The following is a 23898-nucleotide window of genomic DNA, read 5'->3' on the forward strand; positions in this document are numbered from 1 at the left end:
AGAAACACTCCCGTCAGGACCAGGTCATTGCCGGCACAGACAACCCAGCACGGTCTGTACGTGGAACCCACTCACCTGCAAACCACCTCCCGTGCAACGCGTTGACGGCTGCGATGGCTGCAGCAATCGAGGGGCATTTGACGTACACGTTGCCCTGCAACACACAAGGGTCAGTCTGTCAGGCGTGTCCCACCCACTCTGGCCTCAGGCCCCTGGCAGGGCTGTGCCAGAGGCAATCCCACCTCGTGGGGTTCCTACTGGGACCAGCCTGTCACGCAGAGCGAGCGTGAGGAGCTGGAGCAACAGAGGGTTTCCCTGACACACACCTGCACGTGGCAAAGGCAGCACAGAGCTCTGCTGCACAGGGCTCTGCAGAACAGACCCACCGTGAGCCTCATCCAAAACCACTGAGTACTGCATTTCTCCCTCGCTCTGGGTAATCCTCCACAGAGAGCATCCAACAGCTCCCATTGACACGTCCCACGCAGAAGAGAAGCAGGAGCCTGGCTGCCGCTGCAGAAGCTCTACACCAGGTTCTGTAACCCCACCTCTGACCACAGACACTTCCCTCGGGACGCCTTTTCCCCGCCGAGTGTCTAGAGTGCTAAGGCGCCCCCGTTCCCCACGGCAGGAACGGTGCCCAGCACTGCAAGGGTTCACAAGCCTCAGGATCTGTGTGTCTGTACTTGAACAAGGACTGAGACAGAGGGGAGAAACCCACTGCAGCAGGGCAAGAGGAGCCCAAGATGATCCAGAAGGTGAGTGACAGCCCAAGCTTTTCACTTTGCCAGAGACATCTCAGTTTTTCCACCTGCAAACAAAGCACTAAAACAGCCTGATCCCAAGAACTGCAACATCCATGCTCTGCAGCTGCACAGCACACCGTGCACCTGTGTGCGCTTCTCCAGCTGCCTGCTTAAAAACACACTCCTCCCAGGAATTCCTGAACCAGACTTAATTCCAGCTGAAAAAGGTTTTGCAGGACAAGAACATATCAGCAAACAGAATCCACCCTATCCTCAACATAAGGATATGGAACTGCTGGAGTGAGTCCAGGAGGCCACAGAGATGATCCAAGGGCTGGAGCATTTCCCATACACAGACAGGCTGAGAGAGTTGGGGTTGTTCAGCCTGGAGAAGAAAAGGCTCCAGGAAGACCTTAGAGCAGCTTCCAACACTGAAAGAGGCTCCAGGAAAGCTGGGGAGGGACTTCTTACAGGGGCCTGGAGTGACAGGATGAGAGGGAATGGCTTTAAATTGGAGGGGGGAAAATTTAGACTAGACATTAAGGAGAAACTCTTCATGATGAGGGTGGGGAGGCCCTGGCCCAGGCTACCCAGAGCAGTGGTGGCTGCCCCATCCCTGGAGGTGTCCCAGGTCAATGGGTCTTGAGCAACCAGATCCAGTGGGAGGTGTCCTTGCCCGTGGCACGGGGTGGAACTGGATGGGATTTAAGGCCCCTTGTAAGGGTGGCTGGTCAAAACTAGGATAAAAAGCATGAAGCTGATGCCATATGTGTAAGAATAAACATGATTAATAGATCAGGTGTTCCAAACAAGTCACACAGAATAATGAATCTTGAGTGTGTGAGGAAGTCAGGCTGGGAAACTGCCTGGGAATGTGTCAGACCGAAAACAGTCACAAGTGTGGATGCGAAAAAGAGCCATGTTAAACATCCTGTTTGCCTTCAGTATAGGAACTGGAGACTCGTACAAATTTGCTGGAAAAGGAGGAGATAGTATGCTTTCCTAATATTTGCTTCTCCACATTGTGCTGATTAAAAGAATATACTTAGAGAAAGGCCGTGAACTCTGCGTCTCCATTGCCGCAGTCCCTTCCAACCCAAACCATTCCATGATCATTTCACAGCCTCTGCCTGCCTGCACCAACTCTTCCCACTATTTTCCAACTGTTTCTCAGGGGGGAATCCCGAGATCGGGGCGGATGCGGAGGGCACAGAGCCATGAACACTGACAGCTCTGCTCTTGGCTTCCTCTGCACAGGTAGCTGAGCTGCCCAGCCCTTGGAATGGGACATGGGATATTAAAGCTCTCGTTTTCCTTAACGCACTGCAGCAGAGGTGGGTGTGGAACACAAGGCCACGTGGTCACTTAGAGCTGCTACCTTTTCATCTACAAGAAACCAGGGCTCTTCAGGGCTGATTACAGACAGCCCTTTGCTTGGGAAAGAACCCCAGAATGATAGGAGGAGAAAACAAAAGAGGAGGTGACCAGAATCTAAGCCTGGAATACAGAACAGCACAGTGGAAACTTATGCTCAAATACAGCCTTTAACTACCATCAGGTATTGTTTATCCAGGTCAATGCAGTGCTACTGTGACAAAATGGGTTTCAAAGAACAAACAACAACTGGTGAGGCAGGAGCTGTGCTTCTTCCTTTTAAATTCATTTGCTGCCATGACCCAGGTACGGTGCGCTAAAGGCACTGCAGCACCAGGGATGTTGTTCTGGGGGGCTGTGCCTTGGGAGTTTTTGTTGGGTTTTTCCCACCCATTTGTTGAAGGATACTTTGTTTTCTCTAAGAGAGTTTCAGACTAACAGCGTGGCCAAGGTTTCTTCCTCCCGGCAGCCCCACAGCCCACACAACAGAAGTGATCCTGAGGATTACAAAATGCCAGGGAAGACTCGATGCCGGGTTATGAGCTAGAGCACAGCTCATCTCCAACATCTCAGTAACACATGAGCAAGGACTCTGGGTGACCAGGGTCTTCTGTAAAAGCAGCACAAAGGTTTGTGGGCACAAAGTGCTTTCCCAGGACAAACCAATGCCATTGAAGCGATTCCAACAGGGACAGTAGAAGGGACACCAGCCGCACACAATGGATAGAAGACAACAGGACACTTCCAGGGTGTGACGGTTACAAATGACCTGACTACAAGAGCGTTTGAAAACTGCGCCTCACTGTGGGCTGTGAATTCCACAGTGAGGTTCAAGAAGGCCCCTCTCTCTGCAGACGTTTCACCACTGGTACTCCAAGAGCTGGAATACAGGGGAGTAGAGAATCCGCCTGGGAATGGTGTAAGCACAGGGAACACAGAGGAAAAAAATCAGCCTCTTTAGCGCACAGGCTGAGAGTCCCTTGAAGAGGCATTACCCTGCGATTCAGGCCGCACCAGCAGGCCTTTTCCATCTCCTCCTTCTTACTCCTCCATGCGCTCCCGTTGCAGGAAATGCTACTAGGGAATGCAACTGCTTCCAGGTATGGGATAAGGCACATATTTCACCACGCATCCCAAATCTACTGGAACAGGGTGGCCTTTGTGCTAGAGCCTCTATGCTCCAGAAACAGAGGTAATTGGAAGCCCTCTGGCTTTTGGGAAATGCATGGCTTTAGGGAAAAACCATGTGGCAGAGCCAGAACTCAGGAGGTTGCTACCCTTCTGCCTGCATTTGCACTGTAGCCTCAGCTGTGTAGCTCTGCCAAAGCAGCCCACTGCCCCAGGGACATGCCCACACCCGCCTGAGCAACATCCAAGAGCCCAAACCAGGAGGGAACCTCTGACACTGCCGAACTGCTAAGTCACTTCCAAAAACTTAAGATTCAGCTTAGGGGAAAAAAGTCATGTTTGTAATGCTCCCTCAAAGCACCAAAACTCCTGAAAGCCTGCTTGAGGTCTGCATGGAACCAGGTGTACCTGAGCAGAGTTCTTGTCGACATAGATGTGGATCACTCCTCCATGTTTGTTACATTCCTCAATCACATCGTCTTTTATTTCAGTGTCCCAGCCAGCTTCTTCTTCACTGTAGGGTGTGGAAGAACAGGACAGAGATAGAATTGTTATCAGTTGGACAAAATCCAACCCAAAACCCATCAAACACACCTCTGCAACAATATGATTCCTTTCTCAGAGGCTAAAATAATCAATACATGCCAAAGTGACAAAAGCACTTACGTTTGAGGATTAAACATGTTGGAAAGCTGGAAGCACTGTGTTGCAAGTGGTTGTACAGAAGCAGCTGCAGCCAGAACTGTTGTAAAGAAAAAAAAAAAAAAAAACAACGAGTAAGAAACTGAAGAACCCACAGATATGGCTCCAATTTAAATGAGCATCTTCCATCTGTTCTTTAAAATCCCAATGTTCTGCAAGAACAGCAACTGCTGACTTAACAGAACACAGGCAGGAAAGCAGAACTCATCACTAGCCACTATCTATGACAGCAAAATTTTAAATGGATCGGCACAGAAAGTAGTGCAGATGGACAACAGGTGAAGCTGAAAAGTGAAAAGAAAACGCTGTGTGTTGATTCTGGCAGGTTTTCAATTTAAATGTTTCACACACAGCTACAAAGCCAAGCTGGAGCTGTTTGCCTTTGACATCTTTCTCCCTGTGGAAGCCAAGCAGCAACTCAGGATTGAGCAGCACCACCCCCTGACTGCAGAGGAAACGCTAGGCATCTCCAAGAATTCTCAACATGTACTTTAAGCACGTTGTATTATCCTTCAAAACGTGTATCCATATTTTTGTCCCTTGGAAACACTAACACAAGAAGTGTTTATCACTGTAGCTGTCGAATATTTAAGCCATAGAACAGATCTATCCTCTTTCCTAGGTGAAATTATTCCTTGTTATTATTGCTGTTCAACACCACAGGACGTCTCACTGAAGACAAGCACTGCCCTTTCTGCAGGCTCCACACCCTGTTAATCTAGTTGGAGTAATAGCCACCTTTACTATAGGTGCAGGGATTAAGGGCTGTGCAGGCAGAGTCAGATGACAACTGACACAGGGACTGTAATCCCAAGCCTCTGACTCTCAACTAACCCCTCTTCCTGACTTCCGACACAGGAAAAAGCCCTACACCCAGCCACACCAACACCCACACACAAACCCACGAGGCCACCCATTTTCTAGGCTTAATACACGGCTGGAGAACGTTCCCAACAGGGAGGGAATGCTAAAAAGAGAAGGCGCGGTGGTTTTTTTGGTCCGTGATCTATACGGAATACAATTCCTGTGGACATTGATACAACTCCTCAGGCTCTATGCCAGAAGCGTTTTATGTACAGACACCTGCAACAAAACCCACTGGGGACAAGAGACCAAGCACTGGTTTACCTTCATTCTGCTGGGACAGTCTTGTCTGCAGATCTAAAGAAAAACAGATGAAAGTTAATGAGCGCGCGTGCTGGCACTGTGGTGTTGTCACCCGCCAGCCATGCTGTTAGCTGGGGGCTTTGGGGTTAGGAGCTTGTTCAAGCACCTCAACCCACTCTCACTGATCCTCTCTAGTCATGAGTATTCTCACTAATTTCAGCCTCTCAACTGCAATGTTCTGCAATGGGTAGAGATTCCATGACCACAAAGGTAAGCAAACTTCAAAGAGGAACAATACCTTACAAGGAAAGGCATGGACATGTCCTTTACCTCAGTGCATCGTTTCCCCTTGCCTTTGCTGGGCCTGGATTCTTTGTCAGACGGATGATGTTCCATCAGATAATAACTACAGTAGCTCTTGCAGGCATCTTTACCAACAGAAAGTGCCTGAGCACACAGTTATCGATGCGTGGCGTTCTGAAAGCAGTTACCAAATTTAATTCCAAGCAGAATAAGGTGCCATTTCACCTACTGTCTTTTCAGATAATGGCACTAACAACAGAAGTTACTTTGGTATTTTTCAAATTCACAACCTTTTCAAGCGTTCAGACCATTTAATTTGCAAGAACCACACTAATTACTTGTTTAATAAAAAACAGCTGTCCCAATTTGAAGTAATGGCAACAGACAAAAGCAGACTTTCTAACCATTTCCAAGTACAGGACACCAACACTTGACATGTTTAACCCAAAAACCACTTCAGAATGCAGAAATGTAAGCGTAAGCCTCTTCAAGTACATAGCCATGTGATTCCCACAAAGACAAGGAGTTGGAAGACTGAAGTTACCCATCATCTGAATCCACTTGTTTAGAAAGCACTCAAGCAATGGGCTCTAGTAAGCTCCAAAGCTTCCTTGGCAACACCTGAAGGTATCTGGTACCAGCAGACTGCTCCCTCCCTAACAATCCCTCCTCCACAGCATAACAAGGCACCCACAGGAGCAAGGGTTTTTGCTCCAAATATCAGCCCAAAGACAAGCCTTCTCCAGTGACTGTCACAGAAGAACATGTACTGGAAATCATACTGAAAAAACAGAGATGGAAGGAACAAGATCTGAAGCTCTGACAACTGGCTTGGTTTCCATCCGGAACTAAACACAAAGAAATCCTTAGCTCCACAGAGCAAGAGATACTGTCTCAGCCTGTGTTCTCTGCAGGAACTGCAGAGATTTGGTCAAATCTCTAACTAATTACCTAGTTAATAACTGCCTAGACGTCTTTATAAACAAGTGTTTAAAAAAAACACAATTCCCCGAATCTCCCAATTCCCTCCAGTTGAGTGAGACCAGAGCCTTCTCCCTCTGCACCCTGTACAGCCGAGCTCAAAGAACCCCCACAGCCCAGGGCTCAGCAGCCAAACGCTCCCAGCCACCTGGACCAACAGGGGCAACTCAACATGGAGCACTAGCCCAAATCCTGCTGAAGGCCACACCACATTTCTGCTACTGCAAGAAGACTGGCTAACAACACCTTATGGCAACATGCTTCACCTGTGAAGCAGAATTGCTAGGCTGAAAAAGACCTTTGAGATCGAGTCCAAATGATCCACCACTTCTGACCTCCCTGTCCACCCATCTTCACCAACAACCTGAACTGTCTTGGTGCTTGCGACAGAAGAATGGTTCTCTACTCTCACTTCCAAACTTACTCAGGATTTAGAAACTCATTGTCACTGTCAGCTCTTATTCTTCCCTATGTGCAGTGTAAATACTACGTGGAAACAATAATTAAACTATCAGTCAAGATCCAAGTGACTTTTTCAGCAGTTCTGTATAATGATCTGCCAGAGCAGGCAGTTCAGCATGGCCAGAGAGTGCAGGCTTGGTACAGAGAAAGCAAGAAAACAGGAAGACTCATCACAGTATTTTCTGTACGGAAGCAAAACCAAGCTGCACGTTTATTCTGACCCACAGCTAGCTTTAAATAAACCAGTGTCTGCCAGTTTTCTAGGTAATCCCTAACAATAGAACTGCATATCAGAGGGCCTGGATGACAACGCTGGCTCATCCCTCTACGGCAGCACACAGTCCCACTCTTTCTCATCAACAGGTAGTTCCTTCCCCAAAGTAAGGACAAAGAAAGTTTTGTTCAACAAAGCATTAGAATAACGTTCATTGTCTCATGGTTATTTTACATTTCAGATTTTAAGACTGAATTTAGAGGACAACATACACAGCTACAACTGTTTAGCTTCAATTTTTTCCTGCTGGAATTTTCTCCACAGGAATAATGTCCAAGTTCTCATGTTCCCTGTGATTAACAAAGCTAAAGAATTAGTATTTAGTCTGATTCAACTCATCTTGAACATGGGTGACCTGAACTGTTGACAAACATGTAGGTAACACCTCAGATGCTGCCTCTGGGAACAGTGCGGCCCTTTCATTGCACTGACAGTTCCCGTTTTCCTCCTCCGTGACTACCTTTCACTGCCAAACGCTCAGGCTATGTAACACGAGTTTGTTTCAATGCTGAACAGGTGAACAAAGTGCAACAACCCAAGAATCCCTTACTGACAGCACTGCTGTATTCACTCCTCTCAGTCCAACTCTTGTTGACCACTGGAATTCATGTAAATATCAAACAGGATCATCCCAACACCTGAACTTTGACTTCACCAACAGCCTCAAACCTTCCCAGCTTTCACTTCTAAAACACCTCTTTGAGCCAGCTTCCACACACATCTTGTTCTCCCACTTTTCTAGCTCCAGGATTGCCAAGTGACACAGGTCAGAAGGCCAGGGAGAACAGGTCTGCTGCTTCTCTGCTGAGGAAAGGTACTGTGATCCAACACTGTCAGCCTTTGGGTGCAGCACCTCTGAAAGCATGTGGCACTGCAGTAATATTCCCCACTTTACCCATCTCTAGCACGGCTTTCAAAGGAGAGAAGTAAAGTCACAGTAACAGGACTGGGAACTGGCCAGATTATGATGTTCTTCCTTTCTCTTAAGTGTAGGTAATTTAGACGTTCCAGCTACACATGGTATCACACGCTTAAAAGTATTTATTGACAATATCAGGGATCAGACATCATATTTCATGTACCCACCCCGCACTGCTCTGAGGGCAGCTTTCTACTGCTCTGAACTGCGTACCCTCAGCTCTCACTTTGAGCTTTGCTTCTGCCTTGTGAGTAATTTTCTCTTTTTCAATCCATATTCCCAGCTTACCTTCCTCAAATTCCAAACTTCATTGCCAGTGCCCTCACTACAAACTGAGGCAGTGAGCTTCGTCTGAAACATCCCAGGAGTGTTTTTTGTTTTATCGACCCTCAACCCCGCTTCCAGTAATTCTCATTTTATCTATTTCCCAAACTAAAAATATCGGTTTATTATCAGTCCTCCTTCCTGTTCTTCATGGGCTCTGCACTAATTCCATATTCCTTTTGAGGCTGTGCATCACCCAGGTCAGTGTGGAGCTTGTTTCTAAGAGCACAGTTTTCTCTCTCTGTGGAATACAGCTCCAATGTAGAATACCCAAGAAATGTATAACTTAAGAAGCCTTTTTACCTCCGCCTGTTCAAACACCCAGTGGCTTACACAAGATGATTTTATTGCCTTGCTTCAATCACCGCTTTTGCAATCAGAAGCACTGGTTACAGACCTGGTTTGTTTATCCTTCCATTTAAAGTTGAGCAACTCATGAACCCTCCAATCAATGGTCATTTCTATTCTCATCCAGAACATCTCCATTACTTACCAAATTGAGATTACAATAGCATCCCCTCTTCATGAGTCAGTGAGTGTTTGATGAAGGAATGTGTCGGATATCACATCCAGGAATATCTGGGCCCCACCATTATTACTAGCAATTCTTCTCCAATCTGTATCAGGGAAGTTAAAGTCTCCCACAATGACATAATTCCCGGTAGTAATTTTCTCTAACAAGAGCAAACAGATCTTTAATCCATAACCAAATCTCACTTTAGGGACAGCTCATGACTCTATGGCAGTAAAAGCTTTTATCTTTTCCCAAAGTTACTTAAGATGCACACGTCTGCATTATTCCTTTTCCGCAACACGAGTGGAATAAACACTCCTCCTACCGCTTTTATTTCTACAGTTAAACACTCACATGCTTCAAAAACCTCTCTTCAGCCTGATCATTTACTCCTCTGCAGCCATGTTGTCTCATACAGATTCCACAGTATCCCAACAGTTCAGCTGCCTCAGACACTTCTGGCCACGTTCCCTATTTGGGGAGTTTGGATTTCTTTGGCTGCTTTGTTCCAGACAAGGGTGGGGGGAAAGGATTGGTGGTTTTTAAAGACATTTCTCTTGCGCCTGCCTGTTTCTAAGCAGTCAGACTCACCACTATCACCTACCTTAAAGGGGACCCCATTCCAGCAGCATTTGCCTTCAAGTCTCTCTAGGCACTAGATATGCTTTTTCCTGCCACCACATCTTCTTATTCTCAGATAGAAAACCAACTTTATTCCTCACCCCACATTTCCCTTCTATTAGCCAGTTCCTGTTCCTTCCAGGGGTGCATCCATAGGAAGACGCTATTCTATTCTCTTAGCAGCTGCCTACAGTTGCGTGTGTGTGCTCTTCTCAGAGCTGCACTTGAATTTCACTGCTGTCACAAACTCTGGTGGAAGGCAAACGTAACAATGCCACCTATTCTTAGTTCTTTGTTGAATCCCTGACACTCCTCACACACTCAAGCATCCAGTTACTTGTGACATTCAAGTCTTTTCTGCTCCTACAACAGTTTCAGGCTTTTTGTTCTTGTATTAATAACAAACAACAAGAAGAAATCCCACTCTGTGCATTCCTCATCTGTGGGAAGTTACTTACTGCTCTGGTTCTGAGGTGCTTTGGAACAGTCTGTGGTTCAGTCCATTACAAACTGCACCCGCAGCAGTATCCTTGTCCCCATTCCCCTCTCACAAGAGAATCAAGGCTCAGTAACACTTCCCACATACTCACCTGCAGAACACACCAGCTACAGCCAATTCCAAGCAACACGCAAATTCCCTGACAGACGGTGTCCCTCCTCACCAGGACAAACGCTGGATAAACCTAACACTATTCGAGTCTTAGTTGCCGTGTCCCCCCATGACGTCCTGACAACCTTCTCACCCCTGGCACAGCTGTGGTTTCAGAAGGGTAGATCCCCTTCCAGTTAGGAGCCTGGCCTTTTAATAGTCAACGCTCACGCTGCAGGAGCACACAGAAGTCTCCAGTAGTTCAGGGAGTAATAAAGACAGAGATGACGGCTTGGGATGAATTAAAAAAGCTACAGCAGATTTGCCAAAGCTAATGCACAGTGAATCACACCCAAAGCTGTCTCACACCATCACTGTTGATGTGCTTATGATTAGCAAAGTTTTACGGTTTGTAAACCATGCTGTAATACTTATGTTCTCATTTTAAAAGATCACGAAATGTAGTTAAGTAACTCCTGCCTCAAATATAAAGTGTTTTTGAGAAAGAAGCAGCTCATCATTTCTTACCTGCCACAGCTCCAAATGCCAAAGACCCACTCATCTGCAAAGCCTGCTGTGCGGCCGGAGGAATCTGCAGCCCAGTGCCTGGGAGAAAACAATGTTCCTTGTACAAAGTGCTTCTCACTCAGTTAGGGATGCAAGAGCACAAATATGAGAAATCGTACTGCTGTCAAAGGCTTAACACCACCACTCCACACATTCAGCACCGCACTGCGGGCTGTACAAATTCCAGTTCTGTGACCTCCTGTATTTTCACCCACTTCCTACTCATTACCACACATACCTTCTGCAAGTCTTGCCATCAACTGAAGGCGACCAGTTGTTCCCAAGTCAATTCCAGTCCGTTCCAACTCATCACTGTCCAAAAATGAACTAGCACTGGAAGCATCAGTGCGCTCAGTTACGTGTCCCACTTTCATTGGCCTACCAGCCAGCTCGAATCCATTGAGTTGTTCCAAGGCCTTTTTGGCACACTCAGAGTCTGAGAACTGTAGATTGGAAAAACAGGAACTCAGTAACACTGTCTCGAGAATTCAGCAACACTTCTACTTTTCTGACCCAGGTACACAAACGGGAAGAACACCAAATGTAGAATATAATAGGTACAACTTAACAACGTACTCTCTGCTTCTCACTTAAACTGAACATACATTTGGATATTTACTGTCTCATATATATGCAAGAATATATTTAAATATATTTATCATTGTTGAAACTAGAGCACTGAGATACTGCAATCAACAGTCATGGCTGCAGTTCTATTTCAAGACTTTCCAAAAACAAGTTCCTCACCTTTGTCATCTTTTAACAGCCATGCATTTACTGGCTGTTACCAAGAGATGATCTGCTTTCTGATGGGTAATATCACATTAAATACAGATATTTTGTCAGTGTTAAAACCAACAAATATTAGCAATATAGTTAGTTTGCGTTCATTTATCTCCAAATGCCAGAGATCCCAGCTGAGACTTTTTTTTCCATGAAAAATTGTCAGGTCAGTCAAGAAACCCAAGTTCACAAAACTATGCCTTCAAGGGAAAAGATGAAAGATGTTTTCAACTGTAAGTTTTAGCCTCTAAAACTTTTCTTCCCCTAAAAAGCTCAAATTACATTATTTTCACACCACGTGTGCCAGTCCTCACTTGCATCTTTGCCTGCAGCAGACAGGCAATGACCACAAAGCACATAATTTTATTCTGAACACATGCATTGGCCAACCACAGAAACAAAGGGAAAAGGGCCACTGCTGCGTGTCCTGCAACGTGACATCTCTCATGAGACCTAATGGAAACTGCCGAGCGAGCAACACTACTGCAGGGAAGGTTACTCTCAGAAATCAGCCAAGGAGTCTGTCAGTTCTGATCATACCGTAATAAATCCATATCCTTTTGAGCGTCCAGTTTCACTATCCATCATAAGCTGAATGCTTTCAATCTAGAAATGAAAATAAAGCTGTTTATTATCAGACATTCTGGAATAAAACACAAGACACCAAAACCAAACCTGAACCCAGCCCTGTTCAATATACAGACAGGAATGTGGAACCACTGTTCTTTTTTCCAAACAGTTCCTCATTCCCTCCTCAAGTCAAAATTAGCGTACAGGCAGCTGGATACACACTTTGAAACTAAAACAGAGGCAGGTAAACATAAGGGTGCTGCACCAGCTAAGAAAATCCATTTTACAAGTTAAGAAATGCCATTTACATGACTTTGACCAGGGACTTCAAGAAAACAATACTGGCATATAATCCTCCCATACAAGGACAGGCTGAGACAATTGGAGTTGTTCTGCCAGAGAAGAGAAGGATCCAAGCAGACCTTAAGAGCAGCTTCCAGGACTGAAAGGGGCTCCAGGAAAGCCCTTATACAGGCTTATACAGGTATAAACAGGAGAGGAACCAATTTAGGCTTGACATAAGGAGGAATTCCTTCATCATGAGAGTGGTGAGATGCTGGAACAGGTTGCCAAGGGAAGTTGTGAATGCCCCATCTATGCAGGTGTTCAAGGCCAGGCTGGAAGGGGCCTCGGGCAGCCTGATCTAGTGGGGTGTACCTGCCCATGGCAGGGGGGTTGGAACTAGATGATCTTTAAGGTCTCTTCCAACCCAAACTATTCTATCATTCTATGACCCTTTTTCAGCAGGACCTGTAGTGACAGAACATGAGGCAATGGTTTTAAACTAAATAAAGGGAGATTCAGACTAGACAGGGACAAAATTTTTTACACTGTGGGTGATGAAACATTGGCACACAGGTTGCCCAGAGAGATGATCAATGCCCCATCCCTGGAAACATTCTAGGTCAGGCTAGACAAGGCTCTGAGCAACCTGACCCAGTCGAACATGTCCCTGCTCACTGCAGGGGGCTGGACTGGATGGGATTTACAGGTCCCTTCCAACACAAACCATTCTGTCATTAGAATTTACCCTGCCAAACGGCTCAAAAATCCCTCGCAGCATATCTTCAGTGATGTTGAAGTGTAAGGACCCCACATAGAGCCTCATTGGACCAGCACTGCCCTTCTGCAAGTTATTTGCCATTGCTGCTGCTCTGTTTTTCTCTGCCTGAAGAAAGGAAAGAAAAAAACCACCTTCTGTAAGAATTTAATAAGCAGCCCTAACATAAGCAGTTCACATCTATCAGAGCAGAACTAGCAGATTCACCAAAACCACAAGCTGTTTTGTAACCTGCACATTATTCTACGGCCTTCAGTGTAAAACCTACAAAATCTAAGACCATGACTATGTACAGAGACATAGCTTCCAAAGGCCTTCAAATCAAACAATGCCCTGCAGAATTCTAGCTTATGTCTGGCAAATTAACACTTCACTTTTCACACATGCTGGAAAGCACACATAATATACACGACAACCCTGTAACAGCTTCATTATTACTACTTGCTAACATCTGTATTTTCAGAACGCATTTCTATCACTTTGAATCACTTTCATTTGCCTGGCAGCTACGGAAAACAAAGGTCTCTCCATAATCAGCATAAATACCATTCTTGTTTAGGTTTTCTATATAGTCAGTGGTGACCAGATTCCCAAAGAGTAAGTTTTCCATCAAAAGAAAAGGCAGCACTAGACGTAAGTTGGTCCCTTCCAGCCGGAATTAATCTACAATTCTAAGCAGTGACATTCAAAGGGAGCCCACAGCAGCCAAAATCAGCCAGCTGACAAATAAAGATGTTCAAGCAACTCCCCACACATGTAAATAGTGGAGAGAAATGCTTGCTAAATGAGAGCAAAAACTCCTTTTTTTGTTGAATGTGTAAGTAATTTGCCATTAAAGCTTAACTAAATAAGACAGTCCGAGGGCAGATATTTTAGCAAGGCCTGTTGTGACAGGACAAGAAGGAATGGTTTCAAACTAAGGCAGGGCAGCTTTAGTTTGGATATAAAGAAGACATTTTTTACAATGAGGGTGGTGAGGCACTGGCACAGGTTGTCCAGAGAATGCATGGAGTATTTCCACGGATGCCCCATCCCTGGAAATACACATGGCTAGGTTGGACAGGGCTTTGAGCAACCTGGCTGAGTTAAAGATGTCCCTGTTCACTGCAGCAGGTTTGGACTGGATGACCTGTAAAAGTCCCTTACAACCCAAAGCATTCTATGATTCTACGAATAACACTGAGGCTGACAGCTCCTTACCTGCGATGCCTGTACTATGATGGGCACACCCAGGACTCTCTGTCCGGTTAGTCCTATCGCCAGAGGCACTGAGCTCACATCCACAAATTCTACATAAGCAATTCCCTTTGAACGCCTGGAATTCCTATCTGAAATCATTCGCACATCACGAACCTGAAAGGCAAAGATAGAAATGCTATTAAGAGATCAAGGAAAAAAAAAATACAGCAACCCATTACCCAGACAGGTATTAATAACCAGACAACAATTTGCCAAGTCAACGGCTCTGTAATCATGATGCAAATCTAGAGTAGCACAGAGCTGTCTAACAAACATCCTAGAGGCAAGCAAACATTAGAAGTTGCCATCAGTCAAATGTAGCACGTTACAGGAACACGGGCATTAGAACACTTTCAGCACTGTAATGCCATAAGGCAGAACCTCATAGATGATGGAACAAAGAAAGCTTTTTAGAATTACAAGTTAAATTAATTTTACTCTAAGTAGAAGACCTATGCGCAAAAGACCAAAACTTCTGAAAAACATAGCTGTTTTTGTCAGAATTGTGCTGCCGTGTTCTGCATGACATCACAGGCTAAACCATGCAGTATTCATGTTCAGAGCATTTATGAATGTTCGCTGCCATTCATCTACCCTCTCACTGGCACAGGAAGCTCCAGAAAACCACTCAAGATTCTGCAGAATAACCACCCTGTACCAGGACAGCTTGAGGAAGTATCCTGAACCATTTTCACCTCCCCATTAATTACCTTTCCTACTGTAGAGAAAAATTCTTCCAGGTCTCTTGGTCGAATTCTCGCAGCCAGCTGCATGCAGAATACTGTTCGAGCATCCCTCTCTTCTGGGGTGAGGTTATCAATAGGTTCTCTGCAAAGAGGAAATTTCAGTTAAAAATAATCTCAATTAAGTTAATCCATCTCTGGAACATGCATGAAACTTTAAATAATCAGTATTTCAAAGCCTGATGGGGGAAAAAAAACCCACCTGCAATATTAAAAAAAATCAAGGTCAAGGACTGCAGAGTATCTAACGTTAATGTAATATATCACATATTTACTTCTCTACCGTGACTAAGCATTCCATTTCAACTGTAAGCATTGACGAGAAAATTGTACTTTAAGTACAGTAAACAGAGGTCCCACTTTGCTATTTGTTAACAGTACCACTGGGGAGCTCACAGTCAAGAGAGACGGGATGAAGGCCAGGAAAAGGGGATTTACTAGTCCAGACCAGCTGTCCGAGCTCTCAGACAAGCAGTATCAACTTTGTTCTGTGGCTTCAAACTAAAATCTTACATCTGCCCAGTCACTTCAGAGTAACTACAGCCACTGCATAAACACAAACATTATTCCCATCCCACAGTTTATAGTTCTGGCTTGTTAACCCATGGAAAAGTATCAATAGTGAATAATTACTCCCACCCTTGACACCAGAAGCACCAGGTTAATATTATTTCAATACTGTTCACTAGCTAAAATTAGATGCTCCACTTTTAAGGCGTTAAAGCTTCAAATCTTAAAAAAAATTAAATCTGACTTGTATGTAAGTACCACACATTGTGTCCTGCACTGAGTTCCCAATCATGCAGCATGTATTTGTATTTTTATAAGTATTTTAAAAATCACTGAAAATACACAAGAATTTAAACTAAAATTACCTCAGTAAGAGTTTGCTAATAATCAAAACAATTAAAAAAGCAATGCAAGATTGGTTAAATTTAACTGCATTAATTCAGAGAATAATCTCATTAGCATCTAGTTAAATCCAATTCCCTTAAATGAGAAACCTAAGCATGGATAAGCATCTCCTGGATTTCAAAGGTTTCTCTACGAATAACACCAACACACATCGAATAGGAAAAAAAGCAGCATTTGTACAGCATTTTTCCATTCTGTACTTAAGATTATTAATTAAGATTTAGCAGAAAAGCTAATTTAAATTACCATTAACAGGAAAAAGATTAAGAATACAGAAACACAAAAAACAAAGCAAGACATATTGCAAACGGCCAGTAGTTACAACTGTACTCTGCTACAGGCAGGGGGAGGAGAGGGCATTTATGACACAGGGAGAAGGCACCATATTCTCAGGGCTCTCCTCTCATGAGCTTTCTGAATGAAGAGCGGCATTACTGTGAGTGGAAGGTGCAGAGCAGGTACTCCTGTAGTCTTTCACCATTACTTATCCAACTTCCAACAGAAAAAAAAACCCAAATGTGTGCAAAAATTCCTACCTGACAGGGCTCCTGTCTTTTCTGAAAGGACTTTTGCTTCTGGAGCGTCGTCTACTATAAAGAGAGAACGATGGGATTATAGGAAAACCTTCACACATACCAATCTGATTTTAAACAAAACCAGTTAATAATGTAATAAAAAATAGAGAAAGCTCAGAAACCTTAATTTGATGCTATGAGGCAGACCAATCTTCCCTCTGATGGCACTGTTGAATTTCGGACCAGAACTACAGGAAAAGCAAAGACAGATATGAGTACACCCGAGTACTGGAATTCAGGATCTCCCATCTCTACTCACAAAGCACTGCAAGCGTTCACCCACTCTGCACCTGCACTTGTGAACATTTTCCAGCAGCACACACCACACACATCAGCCACACACGCCAAACCCTAGGGCACAGAACATGTCCCTTGTTCAGTTTCATCTGCATCACAACACCCCAGTATACACAGGACTCCAAGGAAGAACAGAATCATGCGCCAGCCAGGCATAGGACATTTGTGTGCACAGAATATTCTGAGCTACAGTAACTGTTGTCACAATATTCAGAGGGTGTTTTGTCCACATGCGTGTTCTCCCTCCTGCTAACTGCAAAACAGCACCTGACTGGCTTGGAACTCTGCCTCAGAGCAGAGTGGTGCTGGCAGGACTGTTTGCTCAAGTTTTAAAAATGAAGTTTCATGAAATTTAAAACGCAAGTGGAAACCAAAGTAGCTCCCAGCAGACATCTGCCATGGGCACATTCACTAATGTCTCGGCTCTAGCTACTAAAGTGCTACAAATACATAAAGGCAGCTTCCTTTACTTTAAGTTCTTAATGGACACCAAAACACAGAGCAATTCACGCCGGCAGTTAACCTTCTAGAGACGTTGCCATAGATGGAATCCAAGCTCTTGGCCGAATCTAATTTTAGACCTCCAGGTTGTCAGAACCGATGGCAATCTGCCCACTGCTTCTGCGTCAGGGACAGTCCTCTTGCCAGTCACTGTGGCACAGGGTAACAGACTGACATCAATATAAGAGTCGTCCCATTCTCCCTGAACTCGACCTCTTTGTGCATCCAAGGCAAAGCACACCACCTGCTAATGTTTCTTCTGCACCTCCACTGCACAGTAGCGGCACTGCTGCACTGAATGCCAGGGGCTTTGCCCATCTGCACAGGACCAACTCTCTCTACTGTGGTTATCAATCGAAGTGAGATCACCCTGAGGGCAGCACGAAAACTAAGGAGTCTTTCACTGAATCCATTTAGCCAAACTACGTGTCTGATCAACATATTCCTGATGCTCAGTAGAGCAGCGATACTTAAACTCAGCACCCACAACAGGGAGAAAGATGCCTGTTTCTAAACATGTCATGACAAAGGCAGCAGTAGCGAGCCAAGCTCCAAATCCATGCTGACCAGGTTAAAGCAAGGGGAACGTGGCCCTGTATAACACCAGAAAAACATGAAGGAAAACGACCATTTAGAAACTACTTATTAAGAGAAAACAAGACACAAAGCCCAGGCACACACTGAGATGAGACTGACCAAAACCAGACTTCTCTTGCCTAGGATAAGTTCCTCCATTCCCTACTCCAGTTCAGACCAATGACTGCTGAGGGCCCTCCAGGTTCTCCCATGTCCACAGCGCACACGGCCAAAAGCTGCATCTGGAAAGGCTGGTACTAATCCCGGACGCTGACTTCTTATCAGAGATGGGATTACCTTGCATCTTCACACCACCTGCTGCAGAACGTTGTATTCTCCATTTCAATTCACATGCAGCAAGAGCAACCAACTACAGCGACTCCAGAACATTAACATGCACACCAGCCAAATGATGGCCAACAGTCAAGACCATGAAGCTTTAAAGAAACAGTGAAAGAAATGTTTTAACTGTTTGTCTAAATTGAATGAAAAAGACCTGAGAAGACACACTATAACAGTTTTCAAGTGCATATACAACTTCAGAAGGAAAAAAACCCACAAATCCTAAAATTTCTTTTCCACTGTCACCCTTGACAAAGAATTAGCATCTTATTTACATGACCAATGAGAGAAACGTCAGAAAACTCGAGCAAACCATGTAACAGACCATTGGACCAGTCTGAGCAGAAGGCTGCCTAGGGCAAGACAACGGCCCAGGTTACCTTCTGAAGATTCTTTTCCAACAGGGATGCATTTCTTTGGATTTTTCAAAGAAGCCTTGCTTGCAAAGCTGCAGATCTCCAGGGAATTCTCTTCTCTCCTCCTACTGCCTAAGAACTCTTTTCAACTGCTACCACATATGCAAGCACCAAGCAGAAGCAATCAATCATTATGTCTAGGGGTTACCCTTTTCATAAACCAAGTGCCCCAAACACCAGGTACAGTCAAAGCACAGACAGAAACATGCTTTCCTAAACCAACATGATGCTGCATGGCCCAAGAACAACAATCAAGTAAGAAGACAAGCCAGTAAAGTATCAGCTTTCACCTCCTCAGTCACATCCAAGGTTCCATCCACAGAGTCCCAGACAAGGCAAATTTTGGATAACGAAGTCGAGGAGAATCACAGCTCTCAGCCCTCCTGTAACAACTCTGTTTTCCCAGCAGCACTGCCTGAATTCTTGGTTCCAGAACAATAACAGGACAGCTCAAGCGACTTCTGCTACACTGGCAGTAGCTGGGATTTGTCAGATGTATCTAACCAGGAACACTTAGTCAAGTTCTTAAGACATGCAATAATGTAACTATAAAACACTTGAAGGGCAAGATACACAAGAATAACAACAAAACACCCTGTGAACATTGAGCAATGCAAGCCAGTCACTCAGTTTTAAAAAATTAAAACATTTAATCACTATCTCATGCTTAAAGACGACAAATTCCAAGTCCTCAGTTCTCTGTAGCGCAATCTTCTCAATTTCCTTCAGAATCACCTATACCAGACTTTCTCTTCTCTTCTCTCTACTGCAGAGACGCTTCCACATTGCCCCTGGCAGCAAAAACTTCTCAGCTTAGAAACACCAGCTTCAAAAGCAGACTTTATAAAGCAAATAGGAAAGATCATAAGAAGGAGAAGAGTAAAAAAATTAAGTACAATAAAAATACACCCACAAAGTATTTTGAACTGACACTGCAGTCAGTTACAACACTGTCTGCAGGAACAAACACTCCAGAACTGCCTCATGAGGTGAGATTCCAGATTCAAGTTCTCCAGCCAGTGAGAGCATTCTTGTAGCCACTTTTGAAACCCTGTCAAAACAGTTTCCTCATATGAAGCACCATTTTTGGTAGATCCAAAGGAGGCTGATGATACAGGGGCCTTCATCTCCCCAATTTTTGTCTCCCTAAAAGTCAGCACCTGTTATACAGCTGGTAAAGGGAAGTCTCTGCATGGAAGTCCTGAACAGGAAATAAAGTTGTTCTTCTTCCCGTCTTCCAAGAGCCTTCTCTTCCGTACCCTCCGAGCCAAAATTAAGACTTTTGGAACCACATTAGCATATGCATCACTTCAAAAGCATCAGCCACGACCTACAAGCGAACAGCCAACTGCTGGCTCCACAGTTAGCACCAACACTGCCAGGACCCACGCAGCTGCCCTGTACCAGTCTTACACTAAACTGTTTTAAAACACTAAAATTCTACTTGGTTAAACAAAAGCAACAATTCAGCAACTGCAGCAGAGAACACAACACTGCCAAACCAACAAGGACCTCATACCCTGAGCGGGGACTAGATTATCTCACCTCTTAGATCACTGTCTCTCAATACCAAAGACATTGCCCGAACAGCTACGGAGGAGATTCAGAGCAATGAAAGAGACGACTCCTCACAATCCTTTACCTTCCTGGCACAACATATCTTGATGCATTAAAGCAGACTTGGATTATTGTAGTAACATCCATGCTTTCAGCCTCTACTGAAAGAAGTTATTTTGGAAGGCTGGAACATTGAAGCTCCCAAACTTCTCCAGGTGAAGAACCTGGATATGATAAGGGATATGATGAGGACATCCTCTCTGTGCACTGGAGACGAGAAGACTGGCAGGCTCCACACACAAAGGCTGAAGATCTTGATCAAGGTCCTCTGTAAGGCCATCTGGAGCCACACTGGTGGCACCAGCAGAAACAGCTGCTGCGGTCTCACAGGTGCCATGGAGCTGCAGAGAACATTCCAACTCTGCACAGCAGAAATCTTCAGAGTTGGAGACCAGAGCAGCTCCACAGAGGCTCGGGCAGGCCTGATGCTTCAGATAAAGCCAAAGCAGGGATGATAAGCTCCACGATCCCAAAGGATACAGGACTGACAGAAGCGCAGGATGCCACTGCATCCCAGCAGAGACAGGAGCTGCAGTGCATTTTCATTATGACAATGCCAACATCCAGGTGACTTAGTGCAAAACGAACCCAAGACCTCAGTCCTTTTGTGTTTGTATTTCAAGAGTACCAAAAGGCAAGCATCTCTGGATTGGAACCTAGTCACCCAGAAAAGCATTCATGTGTAGAAATCTGTACAATCTCATGATTTATCAGAAGGTAGATACTGTCTTCGCAAACATCTTGAGAGATTTCACCATCATGGATGACATTACATGTCACAACTAAAAAAACACATCCTTCTCCAATGCCTGCTCTGACACACTGTGGCATTCTGATATTGGACAGCAGTTGAAAAAAGACCCAGACAAAAGCAGACACAAACAGCAGTCTCAGGGAATCAACAAGAGCCAACCACACCGAGCCCAGTTCTGGTTTTCACTGTACTGAAGGCAAAAGGAGGTGATGAGGAGAAAAAGGGGAGGGCAGGAACACAAACCAGCAGAAAAACAGAATAAATACCAATGAAAAAATGCTTTCTGAGAAATTATTTGCAGCTGCCATGAAGCACCTACAGCATAAGTTCCATCACACCAAAGATCTGAGAGGAACTGATGAATTCTTCTCTGAACAAGTCTGAGAAAAAGCAGGGCAAGCATGCAATGTGTGGGCACGACTACAACAAGACACTTCCAGTTTAGATGCTTATACAGTAAGTGCTCAAGAGCAGCAACCCAGTGAAAACCTTTCGGAATATAAGTGAAAAGTTTTCTAAGTCTGTAACCAAAGTCATGGGGCACTTTTCATTTTTTGACAGTTGAGCTCTCAGGTTCATACACTGCAGACAGTCAGGATAAGTAGAAAACTTGCTCGTTATTTCAAGTTTGTGATAAACCATTTCCCAGTCTTATACTTTTTTTCCACTTGATTTTGCATCTTTCTACATTTGGATAAGAATGAAAAATAGCAAGAGCAATGGGATATGTTATTATCCTCCTCTCTTTCACTCCATTATTTATTAACACTCTGCAAACTTAACCTCTCACCCTTCTGATATTAGTGTCACGCAGAGTGACACTTTAAGCTTCCACATCATACACAGCAGCAGCACACACGTAACTCTACATAAATAACCTACTAAGGACTTCTATAGCGGCCTCTGAATCTGCGGTCTCTACTTCTAGAACGGCTGCGTCTGCGTTCTTTGCTTCTGCTCCTTTTCCTTTCCCGGCTTCTACTCTTCTTCCTTTCCCGATCTCGGCTCCGTTTGCGTTCCTTACTTCTGCTCCTCTTCCTGTCATGGCTTCGACTTCGGCTCTTGCTCTTTTTTCTCCTGAGAAAGAAAAATACGACTTCCGTTACACACATAGTTCAGTGTTAACATTTATCTCACATTCCATCATTCCTCTAACCTGATGTCACAGACATGGATATGAAAAAGTTTCTACCTGTTGCCATTGACAAGTTCCTTCTGTTAAATGGGTGGTTAATCATGTCTGCAATCTTTCAAAAATAGTCATGCACAAAGTGCTCCAAAGCATTTTCTTATTTTAAATTTTGTACTCGCTAAAGAATGTTTCCAGGAAGAGTAAAAAGTAAAATTTCCTGTATTAGATCTTGCACATCCTAAATGCAGCACTTCATCTTTCTAACACTTTAAATACACCATCAAGATCCTAAGAATAAAGACCATTTTCACGGCAAAATAAAACAAAAAACCTCAACAAAAACAGAAAGCAAGAGGCAAGTCTGAGGGAAAGGAAAGTTGTTCTCTCTTGATTCTCTCTGCCACCGGTTGTAACATCACCTAAGAGCTCCCCTTCCTCCTTGCTACTCCCACTCATAAGCCACTTGCTTTTCAAGTCTGTGGCTCACATTGAGCAAACTGCAGATTTAATCATTTACTTAGAAAACCTAAACTTTCAAAATCTGCAAATCAATTGTACCTCATATTTGAAAGCCAGTGAGCCACTGTTTTGGGCCACTTTTAAATTATTCGCTTAGTCTAGGACCTTAAAAACTTAAGTCTCATAGTTTTGAAAATACACACGTATGCTTACATAAAATGAACGTTAAAACACATGCTCAAGCAATTACTTAAGAAAGTAATTTACCTCAGACTAAATTTTCAGAATAATCAAGTTTGCTACTGAACTTTTGAAATTCGAAACATCCTTTTCTACCAAGTATTTTCTCTCCTTCCTTTGGGCACACTGATTGCGTGTACCATCTTTTTAAAACGTGGCCACTCAGAACCTATTTGTGCTGCCCACCCCTCACTGAAATTCATCCCTGCCACTTTCTACAGCCATGCACAAGCTATGATTCTAGCTGGTTTAAAGATCTCTCAGCTGCCACATCTCACTGAGCACTATTGTCACTGGCAGCTTTGGCTCACCAGTCTCCACCGAGGAAGACTCGTTAAAACTATCTTGGCATTTTTCTCTCAACAGAAACACTTTATGATTTGGTTTTAAAAAACAGACCATTTCATTTTTAGTTGTTTATTTATCTGTAATACCCTATCAGTTTCTCTAGTATTTTTTTATGGACAGAGAAGCTGCTGCACCAAAACCTGATATTCAGAGGCTTCACAATCTTAGATGACTCCACCCAGAAATCCCAAACAATCTGCATCAACATCACTTACACCACGTTTCCCACAGCAATGCAGTCTATGATGGCTAGGCACACACAGACGCTGTTTCCTAGGACTCGTCCCTTATCAGCATCTCCATTAACGTAAAGCCCCTTTCTCGCTACTGTAACTCTCAGAAGCTCCCTGCAGCTCCACTCACTGGCCAGCAGCCGAAACTGATAACTCAGCCAGTCTTCTGTGAAAGTACCAGCTCCTCCTATCCAGCTGTGAGCTGATCCCTCTCTGCACGCAAAGGCTCCTAACATCCCACATCCACACTCTGCCTTCCGATCCTGATTAAACTGGACATACAGCACAGCCATCTACTGAAAATGCAGTCTTAATCCTTTCCACTTCTACCATTGAGTATGACCTGGCAATTACTGAAAGCTCCATACTAAATCTAATGTTATCTTCTAGTTGTTCCTGTGGATTGTGGTTTGCCCGACAGTTTGAATCCTTTCAGAACTCCCCAACTGAAGGATACTTGAGGATATCACCTAGATACCAACACAGC

The 23898-nt window shown here is 44.3% G+C and overlaps 1 protein-coding gene across 10 annotated transcripts in view; it reads right to left on the reverse strand.

The window, feature by feature from the left end:
- Positions 1–23898, reverse strand: part of RBM39 (RNA binding motif protein 39) — a 30593-nt gene that overhangs the window by 260 nt on the left and 6435 nt on the right. For 5 of the 10 annotated variants that reach the window (XM_069872203.1, XM_069872200.1, XM_069872202.1 and 2 more), the window contains 13 exons: positions 21882–22073; positions 16619–16684; positions 16458–16511; positions 14974–15091; positions 14225–14377; positions 12995–13132; positions 11935–12000; positions 10850–11054; positions 10573–10650; positions 5079–5111; positions 3915–3990; positions 3657–3762; positions 76–154 (listed from right to left, as the gene is read on the reverse strand). In XM_069872203.1, coding sequence (XP_069728304.1) covers positions 76–154; positions 3657–3762; positions 3915–3990; positions 5079–5111; positions 10573–10650; positions 10850–11054; positions 11935–12000; positions 12995–13132; positions 14225–14377; positions 14974–15091; positions 16458–16511; positions 16619–16684; positions 21882–22073 — 1364 coding nt within the window. Of the gene's footprint in view, positions 1–75; positions 155–3656; positions 3763–3908; positions 3991–5078; positions 5112–8813; positions 8995–10572; positions 10651–10849; positions 11055–11934; positions 12001–12994; positions 13133–14224; positions 14378–14973; positions 15092–16457; positions 16512–16618; positions 16685–21881; positions 22077–23898 lie in introns of those variants that run through there. The other 5 variants (XM_069872195.1, XM_069872196.1, XM_069872197.1 and 2 more) reach the window with 4 other exon arrangements.

Source organism: Phaenicophaeus curvirostris, chromosome 18, assembly GCF_032191515.1.
Source record: "Phaenicophaeus curvirostris isolate KB17595 chromosome 18, BPBGC_Pcur_1.0, whole genome shotgun sequence".
Classification (NCBI taxonomy): Eukaryota; Metazoa; Chordata; class Aves; order Cuculiformes; family Cuculidae; genus Phaenicophaeus; species Phaenicophaeus curvirostris.